The following is a 17352-nucleotide window of genomic DNA, read 5'->3' as shown; positions in this document are numbered from 1 at the left end:
GGTCTCATTTTTGAATGTAATTCTGCAAGTGATCACGCAGCAGCTGCAGGTGACACTTCTTAAACTACCTCCCTGGTTGATCACAAAGTTACTTCCCTGCTCCCGCTCTGACGAGTGTCTATCCATCAACAGGTTTGCTTGCCTCTAAACAATAATCATTCTCAGCAGTGGAGTCATCCACCCCCATGGGTCCTTCTGACAAGAAACCCCACCCCCCCTCGGTCCCCGGTGGACAGCTGTGAAAAACAGCCAGTCACAGTCTGTCAAAACCATAACAAACCTCTCTTGCGTCAATCTCTGACAAGCTTTCCCTCCGGCAGTTGTGTAACAAGTTGAGACAATGAAACCGCGGCACCACGGCCCATCACCTGCTCTCTCAGTTTAAACCGATTCATCACACCATCTCTACTGCGCTACTGATAACTGACAGAAAAAGGGTTGTGTTATTTATAAACACAATGTTGCTACATGGCTAATTCATTCCAATGGCAGGTTACCTCTGTAGGCACTTTGTGTTACTAAAATGAATGCCTTAAAAGTCTAGCCTGTGTCATAATTTCATTTTGTCCATTTTCCCAAATGGACAAAGCACAGTTTTTGAACAAAATTCTGATAATGGATATCAAAACAAAAAGCTTTTTGGAGTGACTTTGATTGTTTGCATGTTACTTTGAGTTTACAAAGTTGAGTTACAAAAGGGAAGGAAGAGCAGATTGGGTGTGCCAATAACTGATCTCAGAGCAGAAGTCTTAAGTAGACACTTGATCAGCTGCACTTTAAACAAGGAGGGTAGTTAACCAGCTTTAATACAGCACAGTACAAAAAATTTGCATTTCTAACACCGAGAAATCTATTTTGGCGTTGACATGCATCTTTCATGCTTTGAAAATAAACCCAGTCTGCAGTACTTCTACATCTATTTCAGGAACTCAAATGAGTCCACATGCTGAGAAGTTCCTACTGTAATAAACGTGTGTACTATAAAAAAGGTATAGGGCTACTACGTGTAGTCTTAGTTTAAGTTTTAGTCTTGAGTTCAACAACTGAAAGATAAATAGTGTTCAACAGTGATAAATGGACAGATTTTTTAAGTTAAAAAGGGATGCATCATAAATGGAGAAACATCAACAGTAAACTGGTTGGATTACAATTTGCAGGTCAAAACTAGTTGCTGCTGTTTGGGTGAACTCGAACCTCCTACAGGTCACCAAGGTGAGCAGCATTACAGTGCCATCCTAATGTACCACTGCATCATGATTACGGTTACTCAAAGCACAGCACAGGTATGCCAACAGTATGGAAACTTAGCAAAAGATGTCCTGTCTCAACTATGCACAACACAGCTTTTCCACAACAGTCTATGTCCCTCTTTAAACTCATTAGCAACTCTTTTGAGCTCCAATAACATTAGGAAATGTAAACATACGAAAGGATCTTGATAGGACCTTGTGGATTTACACACAGACCCATTTTAAAAAGGGAAAGGAGTATGCAGAGTGTTGTGAATCTTCCAGCATCTAAACAGTGTGGCTTTGCACGTAACATAATGGAACAGAAAGCCCAAAATGCTGACAATGAAACAAAAAAGAGCTGTGATAACTTTGTGTTTTCAGTTAGCACAGAGTACCAGACTGTCATGAGTTTGCAAGTCTGAGTACAAATACTTATGGAAGCAGGGGGAGGTCAGAAAACGGAAAATAAACCTGGTGATGAGAGGGAGAAGCCCAGATGATGCAAGAAAAGAGAAAGAAAGGGACAGTCAAAAAGGAACTGATACGGTTTAGTCCTGCTGACCAAGGACATTAAAATTAAAATGTTTCCTGTCCTAAAAGTTTCAATTAGGTTCATGAGAATTAGGCTAGGTTGCATTTCTTTGGAAAAGGGAGGGAAACTTGCATGTAAGCATCATAAAACAGCTGCAGAAGACCTCTGCTCTGCAAGGATGAGACATATTTGCTGTTAGACCAAATGAGGAACAAATAAAAGAGGTTGGCAGCAACACACACGTCAAATGATGTTTGACAGAACTTTCCAGCTACAAGGCAGCAGTCGCAAGACAGCCAACTTGTATTTAACTTGGAGGTAACATCAGCACCCTGCAAGTCATTAGTGTAGCCTGTTTACCATCAAAACTATGAAACATTATCAACAGATCAAGACACTGTACAAACTGGTAAAAAACTGAACAACTTCTTCAAAAACATTGTGAGGAAAACAAGTAATTATGGGGAACTTGGGTGAGAGACTTACTGAATAAACACACTGTAGACACGTCAACAGCCACAGAATGTGAGGACAACAGTTTCAACATTGACAAATGACTGCTGTAATGATTAGTGATCAACTAAATATGAAAAAATATCCAATAAATCCATTTAATGAGGGCATTTACTGCTGGTTACATTAGCTTGTTTTGCTCATAATAATAATAATAATAATAATAATAATAATAATAATAATAATAATAATGTGATTTTGGCTGTTGATAAGACTAAGTTGGCAACTTATAACAAAAGTTTAGCTAGGTTAGTAAGGAAACCAGTACCTCCATTACTCACACCATTGAATCTCCAGTATGGGAAAACGTGTTTTGAAAGGCGGTTTAGTGACTTTGAGAGAATTAGTAAGTGTAGTAATCACAGTGTTACCTTCCGTAAAGCTTGCACGAAGAGGCCTCTCCATTTGTGACTGTTCTCGTCACTTGAAAAGTCGTATATCTGCTGGGGCTGCATTGCTGTAGCGGCTCCTGGCGTTGCCGTGATCCGGGCTGAACTGTCAGCATCGGCCCCGGATTGATAGTCCTTGTGGGTGGGTCAGTCCAGGGCAGGCACGGTGGAAAAAGTCCAACTGTCTCGTTTGCAAATATGAAGAGTATCACTAAACTACACTGCCTGTCCGGAGTCGAGTCGGGTTAACATGCGAAAAATCAGCTACAACGAATAATAAGCACATGTAGCTATAAAGTTAACTCGCTAGCTTGGTGGCTAGTGAGGCTAACCTGCTGCTGCTGTAAACACGGGACAGCGGCTAACTAAAAAGCTAATGGCTAATAACAATGTTGCTAAGTGTTATACTTGCTACTTGGCGCTTGCTAAAAAGCTTATAATAGGCACATTAAGTTCAGCGTTAGGTCACGACATGGGAGCTCAGCTTGTTGCCAGCTAACTACAGCTACAAGTTATGTTTGGTTATTTGCTGCCTAAACACCTGTAACGTTAGCGTTAGCTGATGAGCTAACTGGTGCTACAGGCTGCTGCTGGCCTTGATGCGCTCCGAGTTTTATGTTGTGGCACACGACCCGTTCAGCTCCAAAGAAGGCACACTTTCTCCTGCGCGGTTTACTTCACATTTAGGCATCTTTTCCCGGAGTGATCAGAGGCTAAATCCAACGTAAATCCACCAAAAAACAATGAGTCCGAGGCATATCTGTGGAGCAGGGCAGCTAAAAAGCAGTCGAGGTGTTTTTGGTTTGGATTTAGAAGTCGAAGATGTTCGTACCAACTCCGCTGTCTGTCTGCTGCTGCTCTCTGCGCTGCGCGTCCGCTGTCAGGCACGCACGCTGCGTAATTTCACATTTTATTGGACAGAAAAAAAATAAGGCTGGACTTCTGTCTCATTGCATACTGTAGTCCAATATTGTAGACAGAAGATTAATATTTTTAAGAATATAGATAGATCATATAAAATCAACTTTTACTTATTCACTTACTGCTTACAAAAACATAGGTGAAACAAATGCACGTTATTACACAAGATGCGAATAAATTCCCTTTATTTCCATCTCATTATACAAGCATCCCCAGTTAAAACATTAAAACAACTAGCTTTAGTAACAGCATCAAATTTAGACTTATTTTGTGCTTACATTGGGTTCATACAGTATGTGTTGCTGTTATTCTGCCTCCTTGTGGACAATCCAAAAAGTACCAATAAGGTAAAAACGTGTGGAATAAAGAACAACTTTAAACACAATCAAGTTTTCTGTTCACTATTTCCCTTATCCATGCACTTCCATTGGAATAAGGTGAAGTTGTGCCAGAAATCACTACTTTGCCTCTAATATTAAAAAGTACTTCAGAATATGTAGCCTATATTTAAAAAGCATACAGCACAAACCACACTTTTACTTACTGTTACTTTTGCTATTTAAAAATATGCATTATGGTAAAAAAAATATTTCAACATTCATTTGTCAATAAATGCCATGAAATAATAGAAATTTTATAGAAACATTATCTCGACAAAATTTAAAGCTATAACAAAGAGCAATATCAAGCAGAATTATATGAAAATAGCACACACACACACACACACACACACACACACACACACACACACACACACACACACACACACACCTTATAAAACATTGAAGTGTTGTTAGTTTACATCAATGTGAATATGACATAAGACTAGAATATTTAGTGTTCATATGATTTCAAATGATTTCAAATGTTTTTAATGGCCAAAAAACAACCCGTGTTTCTTCATAAACTGTGCGTTCTGTAGGTACAATTGTGCGTTACAAGAAGAGTTAACTATTTTTTTTTAAAAGACTTTCTCAAACTGATTGTTGGCGCAAAACTAGAAATCATCATCTTTTTACATTTAATTATGAAATATTCAATTTTTGAGGACAGAAACCAGCAGGCTTTACAATGTTCAAACTGCAGAGACAAATTGCTCTTGCATAGTCAGAACCCAGTAAAAAAAAACACACATGGCATCTAAAAGTACAGGAAAAAAATACATATGCATATATACTTTGCCACCTCAAGCTGGACTATTTTGGTTTTATCTCTTTCCTTCTGCGATCACCATGTTGCTCTACAGCGCGAAGCGACTCTCCACCTCATCTGCGATCATTTCAGCAATAGCGAGAGAGGAGGTGGCCGCAGGCGAGGGAGCGTTCCGCACATGGAGCACCCGACTGCCCACATCCCCGACCCCGCCGTCAAACACAAAGTCATCCACAAGATTTCCGTCTCGGTCGAGAGCCTGAGCTCGGACTCCTGCAGGACCCCTGGAGAGGAAACAAACCAGGGTTACAGAAAACAGTATTGAATCATATCTTATCTTCTTAATTGTGCTGGTAAACCATCATAGACTCATTTTACCTCTAATAAAAAAAATAAAAAAACTGATACATATACTGTAGTTTGCATGTCTTTTTTAGGTTTTGCATTATTGCCCTTACCTAAGCACGTCACTCCGCGAGAGTTCAGGGATGTACTTCTGCAGAATTTTAACCTGTGCACCAATGAAAATCCCTCGATACATTTCTCCGATACCGTACGTTATGTTCCTCATCACCAGCTTCTGAAGGCCCCTGTAGAATAAAAAAGACAAAGATGAAATACTCAGTATGACCTACGATGCAACAATTTCACTACAATTAAATTATCTCGAAAATGCAGTTCCAGGGCACTACACGTAGACCAAAATGAGAACAAATCAAATGTTCTATTGTACCTGAATAAGAGCGCATCTGCAAAGTCTCGAGCATTGAAGTCGTACACTTTGTATCCCTCCCTTTTGAAGGAGAGGACGGCGTTGGGGCCGAGCCAAACGCCTCCATCCATCCTCGGGGTGAAGTGAACTCCAAGGAAAGGGAAACGAGGGTCAGGGACCTATCCATAATAACAATATTTTAAAGAAACAAAATGAAGTGGCAACAATGAAGTACCTGTACGTAAGTATCATTTGAATGATTCTAGTAACAGTTTATCATCAGCATGTAGAACATAGCAGTAGAGTTACAAAAAAAAATACAGAGGCATATTTGCAGTTTCAAGTTTTTAGTTTTACTGACCATACCAACCATCATCAGGAGCAGATCGAACAACTAATAAATACTAAATGTGCAAGTTGATTGCTTAGCTGCATCAATTCGGCTATAAAATTTCACATGGATACCTATCATCGCTCAATGCTCTCAACGCCATGTAAACAACTTCAGTTATTAGCCACCTTTACCCGATTCTGATGATGATTTTAAAGTAAAATCAAAAGCTTGAAACTGGAAATATACCTTAATCCTTTTTTGGAGTAACTCTACTCTTATAAGAACAGTATTATTTAATATTTTATAAATCCCCATGAGTTAAATTCTCGGTTCAAAGACCAAGTTTTGTATTTGATCTCTCAAATCTAGAGCTGAAAATGTTATAGACGCTACAGAGAAACACTTTTTCCATTTTTTTTCTCCAGCAATCAGGTATGAGATGTGCTTCCAATTCTTTCACATACAGGAATAATGGACCAAAAAATTTGCAGGGAAAACCAAAATTGTTATAAATGGCACAGAATGGATTGTACTTCCAGAAAAAGCTGGACTCAACAACAGCTAAACCTCTTGTGATTTAATCTTCCCCCCCTACATACCAATAATGTAAAGAAGAGTTGATCACTGATCTCATGTTACATGATATCTAGCTAATGAATTCCTTCAAATAATCATCTATTTCTGCCACTTGGGGCCACCACAATTTGAAGTTACAAAGCACAGATTTAAGTGAGGAGACATTTTATATAGCACTTCTATGTAAGGAGAAACATTATCAGGTCAAGTGATTTATGTAGATTACATAACTTAAAGATTTGGACACATGGACAACTTGGACACATTCTTCAGTAGACTTACAGGGTAGATATTTCCCTTGACCAGATAGTGTTTCTCTGGCTTCAGGACCAAATAATCTCCTCTGAAGGGGACGATCCGCGGCTCCCGACTGCATCCAGATATCTGCGACAGGCGATCTGAGTACAGGCCCCCACAGGTCAGGACGTAACGGCAACGCACCTCGTTACCCTGTTAAAACAATACCATGCAAACGACGGAAACTTTAGAGCACAATCTAAACATCGTGACGCTTTTATCCGCGAGTGTCTTACCTGTTTGTCTCTCACTGCGATTGGGTATTTCATTCCTGCAAAAAAAATAAATAAAAAAAGAGACACATGTGAGGTGGAATAACTCAACAGCTCTCGTTTAATTACGACTGTGTTGACACATTGATGTACAGAAGCTGTGTTTTACCTTCAGTGCTCCCAGCTGGACTCTCTGTGACCATGGAGATGTCATTGACCTCAGATTCGGTCACCACCGTGCCGCCTGCCTCCTTAAAGTCTTGGCCGTACCTGAGAGCCACCATCCTCCAGTCCACGATGCCAGTGTAGGGCGAGTTCAAGGCCATTATACCCTGCAAGGACGACACACTATAGACCTTTGCTGCCATCTTCTCTTTTGCAGGAACAACTGCAGCCTATCGGAGACTTTTAGGCTGCGTTCAGACAGGGAAACCGCAATCCGACGATTTGCCACAGGGGGAGGGGGGGGGGGGGAGGGGGCGTCCTGTTATGTTCTTTAACCCCCCCACCCCACCCCAATGTAGCACAAGTAGACTTTATATTTTACAACTACTGTTTTCTGTCAGATCGTTTATAGGTCTCGACATTTCCAACCGCACTTAAAGGCAGCTTCATTTCATGGAGAAAGAGAGAAAGAAAACAGGGAGACAGATTGACTGTGCTTTGTTGTTAGGCAAATATTCAGCTGTTACACAAACTCCTGGGCAGTTCAGAGCTTGTGTTTCGTTTTTTTTTTACTTTCTTGGGGCAGCTATAGAGGCAGTGATGCTTCCTGTTTCCTGTACGGGACTCTCACACCGCCTCAAAACACAGTGACAAGTCTGATCGCCGGTTACGTGATTGGTCACTAACTAAACACACTACCCCCATTAAAAATTAATGGAAAGACCTGCTGCTGCAGGCTCTGTGAATGCCCACTTACCCTGCAGTATGGCTCTCGCTCTCGGATTCCCTTGGCGTCGACAATACTGAGGTCACGCACATTGTTCTTCATGCCGCGCTCATATAGAGCTTGCAGTCTGGGTATCTCCTCCTGCTCCACAGCCACGATAAGCTGCAGAAATACACTGATCAATACCAAGATCGGTACAACACAACCAATCCATACAGCAGCTCCTTACAACACAGTTTGTGTTACATGCATACTGTAATGTTAAGAAAGGTTTAAGTATCTTATCTGGTTAAAATACTAAGGCAGACCTTTCCACACTGCTTGTAAGGGATCCCTTTCTTCTCACAGTACTCGTAGGCTAAAGTGGCTCCTCGCACACACAGACGGGCCTTCAGCGATCCCGGCGTGTAGTAGATGCCGCTGTGAATGACTCCACTGTTGTGCCCACTCTGGTGCACAGCTGGTGAGTAAGAAAGTGACAGAGAAATAGAAGAAGAAGAAGAAGAAGAAGAAGAAGAAGAAGAAGAAGAAGAAGAAGAAGAAAGACTTCATTAAGATTCCAAGATTAATATAAAGACATATCGTCAGACTTTTCCACTCCATATCATCAACCTGTAAAATTAAATACATTCAAGCAAGGATTTTTCCACTTCATCCAAGCTAACTCTCATACCAAGTAGATATGTGCTTTGCTCCTGTTTCACACTGGTGCAAAATCATGAGCATGAGAATTAACCTGGCAGGACATTTCAGTTAACTTAAATCTTTTATTTTTAAGACGCTTGCAAATTTCTTTCAGAATTTCAACAAGGCTACATGGCTGGCTTTCAAGTTCAAGGGTGTTTGCAGGTGTTCAATGGGGTGAAGAGTGCAGCACAACAGCAGGGTTACAATTCCTTAACTGTTAATCCAATAACCTAAAATTAAAGCTGAAACTTGGCACTTTACCCGATGATCTGTTTCAGATGTGCTGGAGTTCAGAGCCAGTGCAACTAAAATTGTGTAGAGCTGCAAAGATGAATTGATTAGTTGTCAGCTATTAAATAAATAACCAACTATTTTGCTAACTTTGATTAGGCCAAATCGTTTTTTAAACAATTTTTATTATAAAAAAGTAAATGATTTCAGCTTCTTCAATGTAAATAGTTTCTTCTCTCCTCTGTCGCAGTAAACTGAATATCTTTGAGTTGTGGACAAAACGAGACATTTGAGGACGTCATCTTAGGCTTTGGGAAACACTGATCTACATTTTTCACCATTTTCTGATATTTTATAGACCAAGCAACTAGAGCTGGGCAATATATCAATATCGTGATATGAAACTAGATATCGTTTTAGATTTTGGATATCGTAATATGACATAAGTGTTGTCTTTTCCTGGTTTTAAAGGCTGCATTACAGTAGAGTGATGTCATTTTCTGAACTTACCAGACTGTTGTAACTGTTCTATTATTTGCCTTTACCCACTTAGTCATTATATCCACATAACTGATGATTATTTATCAAAAATCTCATTGTGTAAATATTTTGTGAAAGCACCAATAGTCAACACTACAATATCGTTGCGGTATCAATATCAAGGTATTTGGTCAAAAATATCGTGATATTTGATTTTCTCCATATCGCTCGGCCCTACAAGCAACTAATCGATTAATCGAGAAAATAATTGACAGATTAACCGACTATGAAAATAATCGTTATTTGCAGCCCTAAAAGAGCTTAATCACTGTGACACACAAAACATTTTGCTCTTCATAAAATATTGATGTCTTCCTTCACAACAACAATCGCTTTCAAGACTCAACCCACCAAGCTCTTTTTCTTTCTCCAGCAGGATGAAGCTGAGGGACGGGTGTCGCAGAATGAGCTCTCTGACTGTTGCCAGGCCAACGATGCCAGCTCCCACCACGGCCACGTCATATGTGCTGAAAATACAGATGAGAGGTGACCTGACGGTTCAAGTTCAAGATGGTTACTAATAACAAAACCAGCTTCACGGGTTGCAAAAGGTAAACACCAAACTATTTAGTTCACTGGTTCAATGTCCAACTGTTCCTGACTGCACGGGCAGCCGATAGACCTTTGAAACGGATCAGTATAGGGAAACCCATGACACGAGTGTGGTAGTTAAGGGACTGTTTGTATCTACAAAGAGAGTATCCAGCTCTGTCACAAGGCTACACTAAGTACATCCATTCATAAACCTAATCACCACTCAGGAGTGTAAACAGCAGTTCCAGGATATCAAACTTGACAACAACCCACTACAAGGTTTCACAAAATGAAGCAATTGCAAAGAGCACCAAGAAAAAAAATGTTCAAACCTGGGAAAACATTTTAATTCACCGTGCCTTCCCCCAGGGCAATGGGCACAGTCAACATCTTGTTGTTCATTTCCGAAAATTAGAACCAGGCAGAGTGCTGCTGCTCCACAAGAGTAGGAACCAAAACATCTTTTGTGAAGTAAAAAAAAAAACCACACTAGGGGTGCGTGATATATCAACATCGCGATATCACGTTGTGCAATATTACATCAAAAGTATGGAATATTTTTATGTTGTGGAGCGCTGCGTCCTTAGTTGTGTTTGATTTAGAGCCCGCTTGAAACGCTATAATGATCATCATTTCATTAAAGAGAGCACGAAGGGAGTCAGTGGAGCAAAAGAATGTCAAAGGTAATGCCTCCTCTGTAGCTTGGAAACACTTTGGCTTTAAGCCAACATATGTTTCACAGGCTAATGCACTATGCAAAACGTGTTGAATGGTGTTAACCACGCAAGAGGCAATACAACAAACCTATTTTTTTTTATATCGGAATTAATATCGATATCGCAATATCACATTTTTGTCAATATCGTGCAACCCTAAATCACACCCCTCTTATCTGCACCTATAAGTTGATAGAAGAGAACCTAAAGAAGCATGTGCTAAAAGTGCAAATGTTTAATGGAGAAACGCTCCAAGGATTTTCCTACGCTTGCAGTAAGATAATTAGAATGGGACTGCATGAACTTGTAAAAACTTGTACAGCTGTTCACCTGAAGAACATTTAATCCTTTAAAGAATCTGTGAAATTGAGGTTCTGATATCCTGCTGGTATCATTTAACCAAGTGGAGAATTTACCTAATTCTCTAACTCAGACGGTCTGTGCTCTGACAAAAGTTTAAAGGCGTGCAAAATGTGGTTGTTGCAGGAATGGCTGTAAAGACACAATGCAGACACAGATGCTTTGTGTGCCTAAACAATGCGGTGGTGGGAGTGTGCAAATGCAGATCAGGTTATCAGACATATCTGGTTCTTGGTGCCGAATGTCCTTGGAAATGACCATCTTAACTTAAAAGTTAGTTATCCAAGCAGGTAGCTGCTCGTCTGCCGCTTATCTGTCTGTTAATGAGTAAGTTGAATTCTACAGTGAACCGGACAAACGAGTCAAACCCCTCACATGTAACAGAACCATGGATGTATTAAGAGAACTCCACACTGTCTGTAATGTCGTACCTGTGCAGCCGTCTGGTTGTAATGTCCTTTACCGGCTTCGCTGTCCCAAAAACCGACCTAAAAGTGGCACCGCTGAGTGTTCGAATCATTTTCACCACGTTTATTAGCACCTTACAGTTGCTTCTTCATTGTACAACAACCAGAAACACTTCCCTGAGTTGTGTTTTGTGTGTGTGTGTGTGTGTGTGTGTGTATGTGTGTTTTTTAAATATTATTTCTCCTCCCTGTTGCTGTCGCTAGCCTCCCATCCTGCCGACGATATTACGAATTCCACTATGGCCACGCCAAGACCCGCCCTTCAATAGCGTTCACACACTACTATTGGCCAGGCGTCCAAGCTTACATGTACAGGTCCTATCCCCTGACCAATCCCCTAACCCTAACCTTAACCACTCGAGGTGAAATGCCTAACCCCAACCAATCGAGCTGCTTCGTAGGGCGGGTCTTGGCGTGGCCATAGTGGGATTCGTAATTTTGCATCCTGCCGCTCTGTCCTGAAAGCCGAGACGTCACGTGGCTACGCCCCCCCCCGTGACTCTGAGGCCCAGCCAATGAGAGGGCACGTTTGCTTTACGCCACAGGTCAAAGGTTGGAACGATGGATGCGTCTCAAATGTAAACAGTCCTGTCTGTTTGGAGGGCAGGTGAGATTATTTGATGTGATTCTCCCGGGTCGAAGTTTCAGTTGTTTGTTTAACTGACTGAAGTAATAGCATATTAGTGATGTATAAAAGTAGTATAATAGTAGTGATTGACTACGCATGTTATGCATTTTCAGCTGTGAGACATGAGGCTTTTATCGAAGGCAGTGCAGTCTGCTGTGGGTCAGAGGGAATGGAGCCGCAGACACTTCTGGGGCTGGCTCAATGCGGTCTTTAACAAGTGAGACAACACTGTTATACGGGTTAATGACATCCGTGTGCACGCTAATGGCTGCGCAACAATGCATGGACAGACTCGTTAATAACAGTCGATAAATTGACAAAGCACTCAACAAGAAGCTCTTTACACATACGTATGTCTATCTACACTGTGTGTTTATACTGTTTACACTCAGTTGCCAGTATATTAGGTATACCGAGATGAAGCGAATACAGTCTAATACAACAGTCCTGCAATAAAGCCTTCATCATGAGGATGACGATGTTCAGTTTTTGTTTTAAACTTTCATTTGGAGGCTGTTTAAGTGTACTGCGTAATAACGAATAGTATTTCTAATATTTTTTGGACCCCATTTATATCAATTTGGGCGATTTTGAGTTAGCATAGCCTGATCCAGAAGAAACAATATTTAATTTCAATTGTTTTGTATGGTTTAAATGACAAAATAACAATCTAAGCAAATCTAAATCAATAATCTCCATTTTAATGTGGTGATATTTTGGGGAGGAGTTACAGGCAAATTGTTGCTAAATAACCATTCGAATTATGGTACAGTAGAGAATACATTAATCATTTCACACTGCAATATGGTCCAGAAATTGTACTGCTGTACCACAGTTTGTTGCCTTTACAACTATAAAATGACATTCAGGTTATATTACAAAATTATGATAACTATAATTTTCATATGATATAATCTCATGTTTGCAATATTGATATTTTGTCCAGCTCTGTGTTGCTGCAGTTTGGTTAATTGTATTATTGTCAGAGAATTCCAAGTTTTTGTAACCTAAGCTGTCAAAAAATAAATAAATCTATAAAATGTCAAAAAATTATGAACAATGCCCCTCACAAGTTGCCAGAATCCAACTTTTCCTGTGGTCTTGTTTATTTAGTTTGACTAACCGCGTTGGAAACAAGCAAATCCTCAATTAAAAAAATTAAAAAACCAGCAAATATAGCATTTTATTTGATAAATAACCAAATAACTAAATAGTGGTTGTTTTTCTCAGGTTAAAACAACTGGCCTGGTGGTCAGGTTCCCATACGAACTTTTGCAATCCTCTTGACTCCTCTCTTGTGCGCATCACATTACGTGTGTCATCAGCTTGTTTCGTACTTTGAGTGTTTGTTGATCTTCACTCAGGGTGGACTACGAAAGGATCAAAGCTGTTGGTCCAGACCGAGCTGCAGCAGAGTGGCTGCTGAGATGCGGTGCCAAAGTGAGGTTTCAAGGTTTCGATCGCTGGCAACACGACTACAATGGACTGCCAACTGGGCCTCTGGGCAGATACAAGATCCAGGCGATAGACGCTACTGAATCCTGCATCATGTACAGAGGCTTTGACCACCTGGGTCAGTGTTACAGTGGGGAGAATATTATGTTCTTGTCCTTGTGAAATGTCCTGCTCTTATTTCACTCCATATGGTCAGGGATAGATTTAACAAGACTTAAAGGAACACGCCGACTTATTGGGAATTTAGCTCATTCACCATAACCCCCAGAGTAAGACAAGTCGATACATACCCTTCTCATCTCCGTGCGTGCTGTAAGGCTGTCTGACGGTTCCAGCATTAGCTTAGCCCAGCACAGATCCTGCAGGTAACTGGTTCCAACTAGCCTACTGCTCCCAATTGTGACAAAAGTGACAAAATAACACCAACATGTTCCTATTTACATGTTGTGATTTGTAGAGTCACAGCGTGTACAAAAACAACGTAACATTAGACACAGCCATCTTCTAACCGTAAACAAACTGGGAACTATATTCTCAGACAGGCTTGCTGCGAGCATATCACTCCGCCCAAGTACTATATTCTTCCACCTGAGAATATAGTTCCCGGTTTGTTTACAGTTAGAAGATGGCTGTGTCTCATGTTACGTTGTTGTTTTTTGTACACACTGTGACTCTATAAATCACAACATGTAAATAGGAACATGTTGGCGTTATTTTGTCACTTATTCGGAGCAGTAGGATTACTGGAACCATTCACCTGCAGGATCTGTGCTGGCCTGATGCCGCTGGAGCCGTCAGACAGCCTTACAGCACGCACAGAGATGAGAAGGGTATGTATCGACTTGTTTAACTCTGAGGGTTACAGTGAATAAGCTAAATTCCCAATAAGTCGGCGTGTTCCTTTAAACCAGAAAATTAAATTGACTAATGAAATATAAAGAGAACTTTGCTATTTTTAGATCCTTAACAATAATGGGACAACCGATGTTTGGAAAGGCCATATAATTAAATACAAAGGGGGTTTTTCCTCTGTACAAGCATCTTTTAAAAAAATGTTTTAAGTATAATTTGATATTATTTTATACTACTGCTGCTACAATGGCCTTACCTGAGTTTGATATGACACCATAACATACTGTTTTTTTTATTTTTATTTTTCACCTTTTATTTGACAGTGTAGAAATGGGGGAAAGAGAGAAAGGGGTATGGCATGAAATAAAGGGCCCAGTGGTAAAAATAGTCTATAAAATTGTCAATTCAATCAAAAACTATTTGATCAAAGAATAAGGAGACAGGAATATCAATCTTACCAGATATTTGATATAATTTCTCGATACTCTGTGTTACAGAAACATTTCGATCAGTACCAAAAGAGTATTAAAGGTGCTCTAAGCGATGTGGGGTGACGTTACTTCTTGTTGACATTCAAAGTATTGTCAAACAAAACTGAGGCTAACTCGCCCCTCCCTCCTCCTCATCCCATCCCCTCCCCCTCCCTTCCGTGCTTCCGTGCACTAACCCCCCAACCCCCACCCCCAAATCCTTCTTGTCGGTTATTGGCTGGAATGCTGGAAGACTTTTTGTTATGTTTGGTGGTGCAGGTTGGCACACATTGTTTTTGGAGCCTGGGCTGTCTACAGAGACTGCATTTTTTTTTTACAGTGTGTTCAGGGGACAGGCAGCTCGCGGATAGTGAGGAGATGTTTGCTGTATGTGACAAAAAAATATTGTAGCGTAAAAAAGGCGTGATATTGCTTAGAGCACCTTTTAAGTTTGGATACCCAGGCCTATCAATGTTGGATTTACAGACTAAAAAGCCTGCTCAAATCAAAGATTAAAGCTACGTTCAGAAAGTGTCAATTTGGCATTAACTATGTCAACATGAGCTTGACCTCAGCGTTTACCTGAAAGTGATTCCCCTTCATTGTTAAAAAGAAAGGACAGGCGGCGGTGAAAGTGCATCTCTCCCAGACTGATTATCCAAAAGTGACGCAAGCGACTGGGATGTTTTACACCGAGCGGGCACACATAGTGCACCGTCTCTCGGACCTTGTGCTGCTGCACTCACACACTTTGGGGCCAGAGTCCACACAGATTTATTTTGGTATAAAGTCCTTCTCTGCCTATGTAAATTGAATCCGTAAAGAGTGTGCTGATACTGTGTTTGTTTTTCTAGATGGCTTGGAACATGTGGAGGAAATCAAGTTTAACAAGTGTATCTACATCGAGGACACCTGCCTGGAGAGGCTGAGCTCAGTAGAGAATCTGCAGGAGAGTTTGAACACGATGGAGGTGGTGTCGTGTGGGAACGTAACCGACAAAGGCATCATCGCCCTGCACAGACTGAGGTGAGTGTTTATTATCAAAAATAGTTTATATCGGTTTAAAGGTATGTTTTAATGATACATCCATTTTGTTGATTTATACCCTGTTTACACGTACATTTCCCTTCATTTGTGGCCTTCGTTTACACGCAAACAGAGAATTCGCCTGTGAAAATGAGTCTTTCTAAAACCTCCGGCCAGAGTAGAGATTTTGGAAAACTTTGTTTGCACGTTTGCATGTAAACTGAGACAAACTGAGGTTTCATATTTGCTCGAAAGAGAAAGCGGAGGTGATTGGTTGCTGTTGTTGCTATTTTCGGGATTCTGATTGGCTAACGTGGGCTCGAGCTTCTCGTTACACTGCCACCTACAGGTTTGGCACTCTCTTGACGGCATATATACACGGGTTCGTGTAAACAAACTTTTCTGAAGACTGAAAGGTGTGCACAATGTTATTTTTGAAAACGGAGAGGGTGAAATGTCAGATTATGAAAATAGCCGGCCACGTATAAACGTAGCATTAGTTTCATCATTTGAATTCATGTATTAACTCCACACAGGAATCTGGAGAGTCTGTTTCTCAGTGATCTTCCCGGAATCAAAGACAAACAAACGACAGTTGACAGACTACAGACGGCACTTCCACGTCTGGACATATCACTGGACCTGGACTGATTGAGAAACAACTTCCTGTTAGAGTTGTAAAACACTGATGCCTTTTTTTTTTAAAAAGGTTTTCAAAGTAAAAGACCCAAGGATTGAAGGGCTTGTATCATCCAACACATAGATCCTTCAGCTAAAACATTAAGTGTATTTCCATGTGAATCATTTAGCCGTGTGGAGAACAGCATCATGGGAAAATAATCGGGTGACGTGTCACCTTTCAGCCTGAAGTTTAACCAAGCTTTAAAGAAAACAGTCCAGCAGAGAGAAACGTTAAAGCACTTTATATTGTTGAACTATTCTTTATTATATTCTCAACATTCAAGGTAATAAAGGTTACTCCATATGTGGGTACAAAGAGAGAAACAATTTGGGAGTCATTCAAGAGTCTTAAAATCATTTCTCTTTAGATTAATTTGGCATTTGTACAATATGAGGACAGCCAGATGGCTCTGAACATCCTTAGCACCAAAGTTCAACAGATAATGAGTACAATGTGTGTATTGTTACTGCTTTTATGCTAGTAAATGTGTGGGTAAAGGAATATTCACTCCTGACGTCAATAAATAGTTTCAGAAATGCTCACGAGTCAAAATTTGTGTCCTACATCATAAAACTCGCTACCCAAAAACATGTCACTCTTTTTAAAAGAGTCGGTTGTTTTATAAAAAATACATTTGGCAAGGCAGTACGTCGGAGTTTTACCTTCAGTCTACTCAGCGACTACGAGCAGAGCAACGGACTGCTCCTCGTCTTTACACGTCTATACAAAATACAACAAAATCGTTTGAATCAATGTGAATGGTTGGATCAATTGAAACGTAGGCAACATACATAGACCAAACATGTTGGGGAATAGTGCATAGACTGACATCCGTATCAAGAGACACCCGACACACCCCACGTGATAAACACAATCTTTAGAAAAGTGGTTGAATCTTTGTTAAAAAAAACAAGGTGCTACCAGAATCTGCTTCATTTCCTG

At 40.5% G+C, this 17352-nt stretch overlaps 3 protein-coding genes across 4 annotated transcripts in view; 1 reads left to right on the top strand and 2 right to left on the bottom strand.

The window, feature by feature from the left end:
- The window catches only part of sos2 (son of sevenless homolog 2 (Drosophila)), a 47914-nt gene extending 44378 nt beyond the window's left edge, over positions 1-3536 (bottom strand). For both annotated transcript variants that reach the window (XM_028565286.1, XM_028565287.1), the window contains exon 1: positions 2649-3536. In XM_028565286.1, coding sequence (XP_028421087.1) covers positions 2649-2732 — 84 coding nt within the window. In that variant the 5' untranslated portion in view covers positions 2733-3536. The remainder of the gene's footprint in view (positions 1-2648) is intronic.
- A 238-nt stretch (positions 3537-3774) lies between these two features.
- l2hgdh (L-2-hydroxyglutarate dehydrogenase) lies at positions 3775-11545 on the bottom strand. Its single transcript, XM_028565322.1, has 10 exons — positions 11262-11545; positions 9572-9687; positions 8071-8222; positions 7793-7924; positions 7040-7202; positions 6895-6929; positions 6644-6811; positions 5473-5630; positions 5198-5329; positions 3775-5023 (listed from the first exon to the last, which is right to left on the bottom strand). Exons 1-10 carry the CDS (start codon positions 11348-11350, stop codon positions 4828-4830), a joined length of 1341 nt encoding a protein of 446 aa, XP_028421123.1. The 5' UTR covers positions 11351-11545; the 3' UTR covers positions 3775-4827.
- A 279-nt stretch (positions 11546-11824) lies between these two features.
- On the top strand, positions 11825-16949 carry dmac2l (distal membrane arm assembly component 2 like). The gene is made up of 5 exons (XM_028565339.1): positions 11825-11904; positions 12039-12142; positions 13290-13498; positions 15557-15728; positions 16265-16949. Exons 2-5 carry the CDS (start codon positions 12048-12050, stop codon positions 16377-16379), a joined length of 591 nt encoding a protein of 196 aa, XP_028421140.1. The 5' UTR covers positions 11825-11904; positions 12039-12047; the 3' UTR covers positions 16380-16949.
- The last annotated feature ends 403 nt before the right edge of the window (positions 16950-17352 follow it).

This window comes from Perca flavescens, chromosome 20 (assembly GCF_004354835.1).
Source record: "Perca flavescens isolate YP-PL-M2 chromosome 20, PFLA_1.0, whole genome shotgun sequence".
Lineage (NCBI taxonomy): Eukaryota > Metazoa > Chordata > Actinopteri > Perciformes > Percidae > Perca > Perca flavescens.
Note: the sequence above shows the minus strand (reverse complement) of the source record. Positions and strands in the feature narration are given on the sequence as shown.

Coding starts and splice junctions, on each gene's coding strand:
- dmac2l (XM_028565339.1), top strand. CDS start 12,048: ATGAGGCTTTTATCGAAGGCAGTGCAGTCTGCTGTGGGTCAGAGGGAA. Junction 12,143..13,289: donor CTCAATGCGGTCTTTAACAA/GTGAGACAACAC, acceptor ATCTTCACTCAG/GGTGGACTACGAAAGGATCA. Junction 13,499..15,556: donor CAGAGGCTTTGACCACCTGG/GTCAGTGTTACA, acceptor TTGTTTTTCTAG/ATGGCTTGGAACATGTGGAG.
- l2hgdh (XM_028565322.1), bottom strand. CDS start 11,350: ATGATTCGAACACTCAGCGGTGCCACTTTTAGGTCGGTTTTTGGGACA. Junction 9,688..11,261: donor ACAACCAGACGGCTGCACAG/GTACGACATTAC, acceptor CTGTATTTTCAG/CACATATGACGTGGCCGTGG. Junction 5,631..6,643: donor TCAAGGGAAATATCTACCCT/GTAAGTCTACTG, acceptor TATTATGGATAG/GTCCCTGACCCTCGTTTCCC.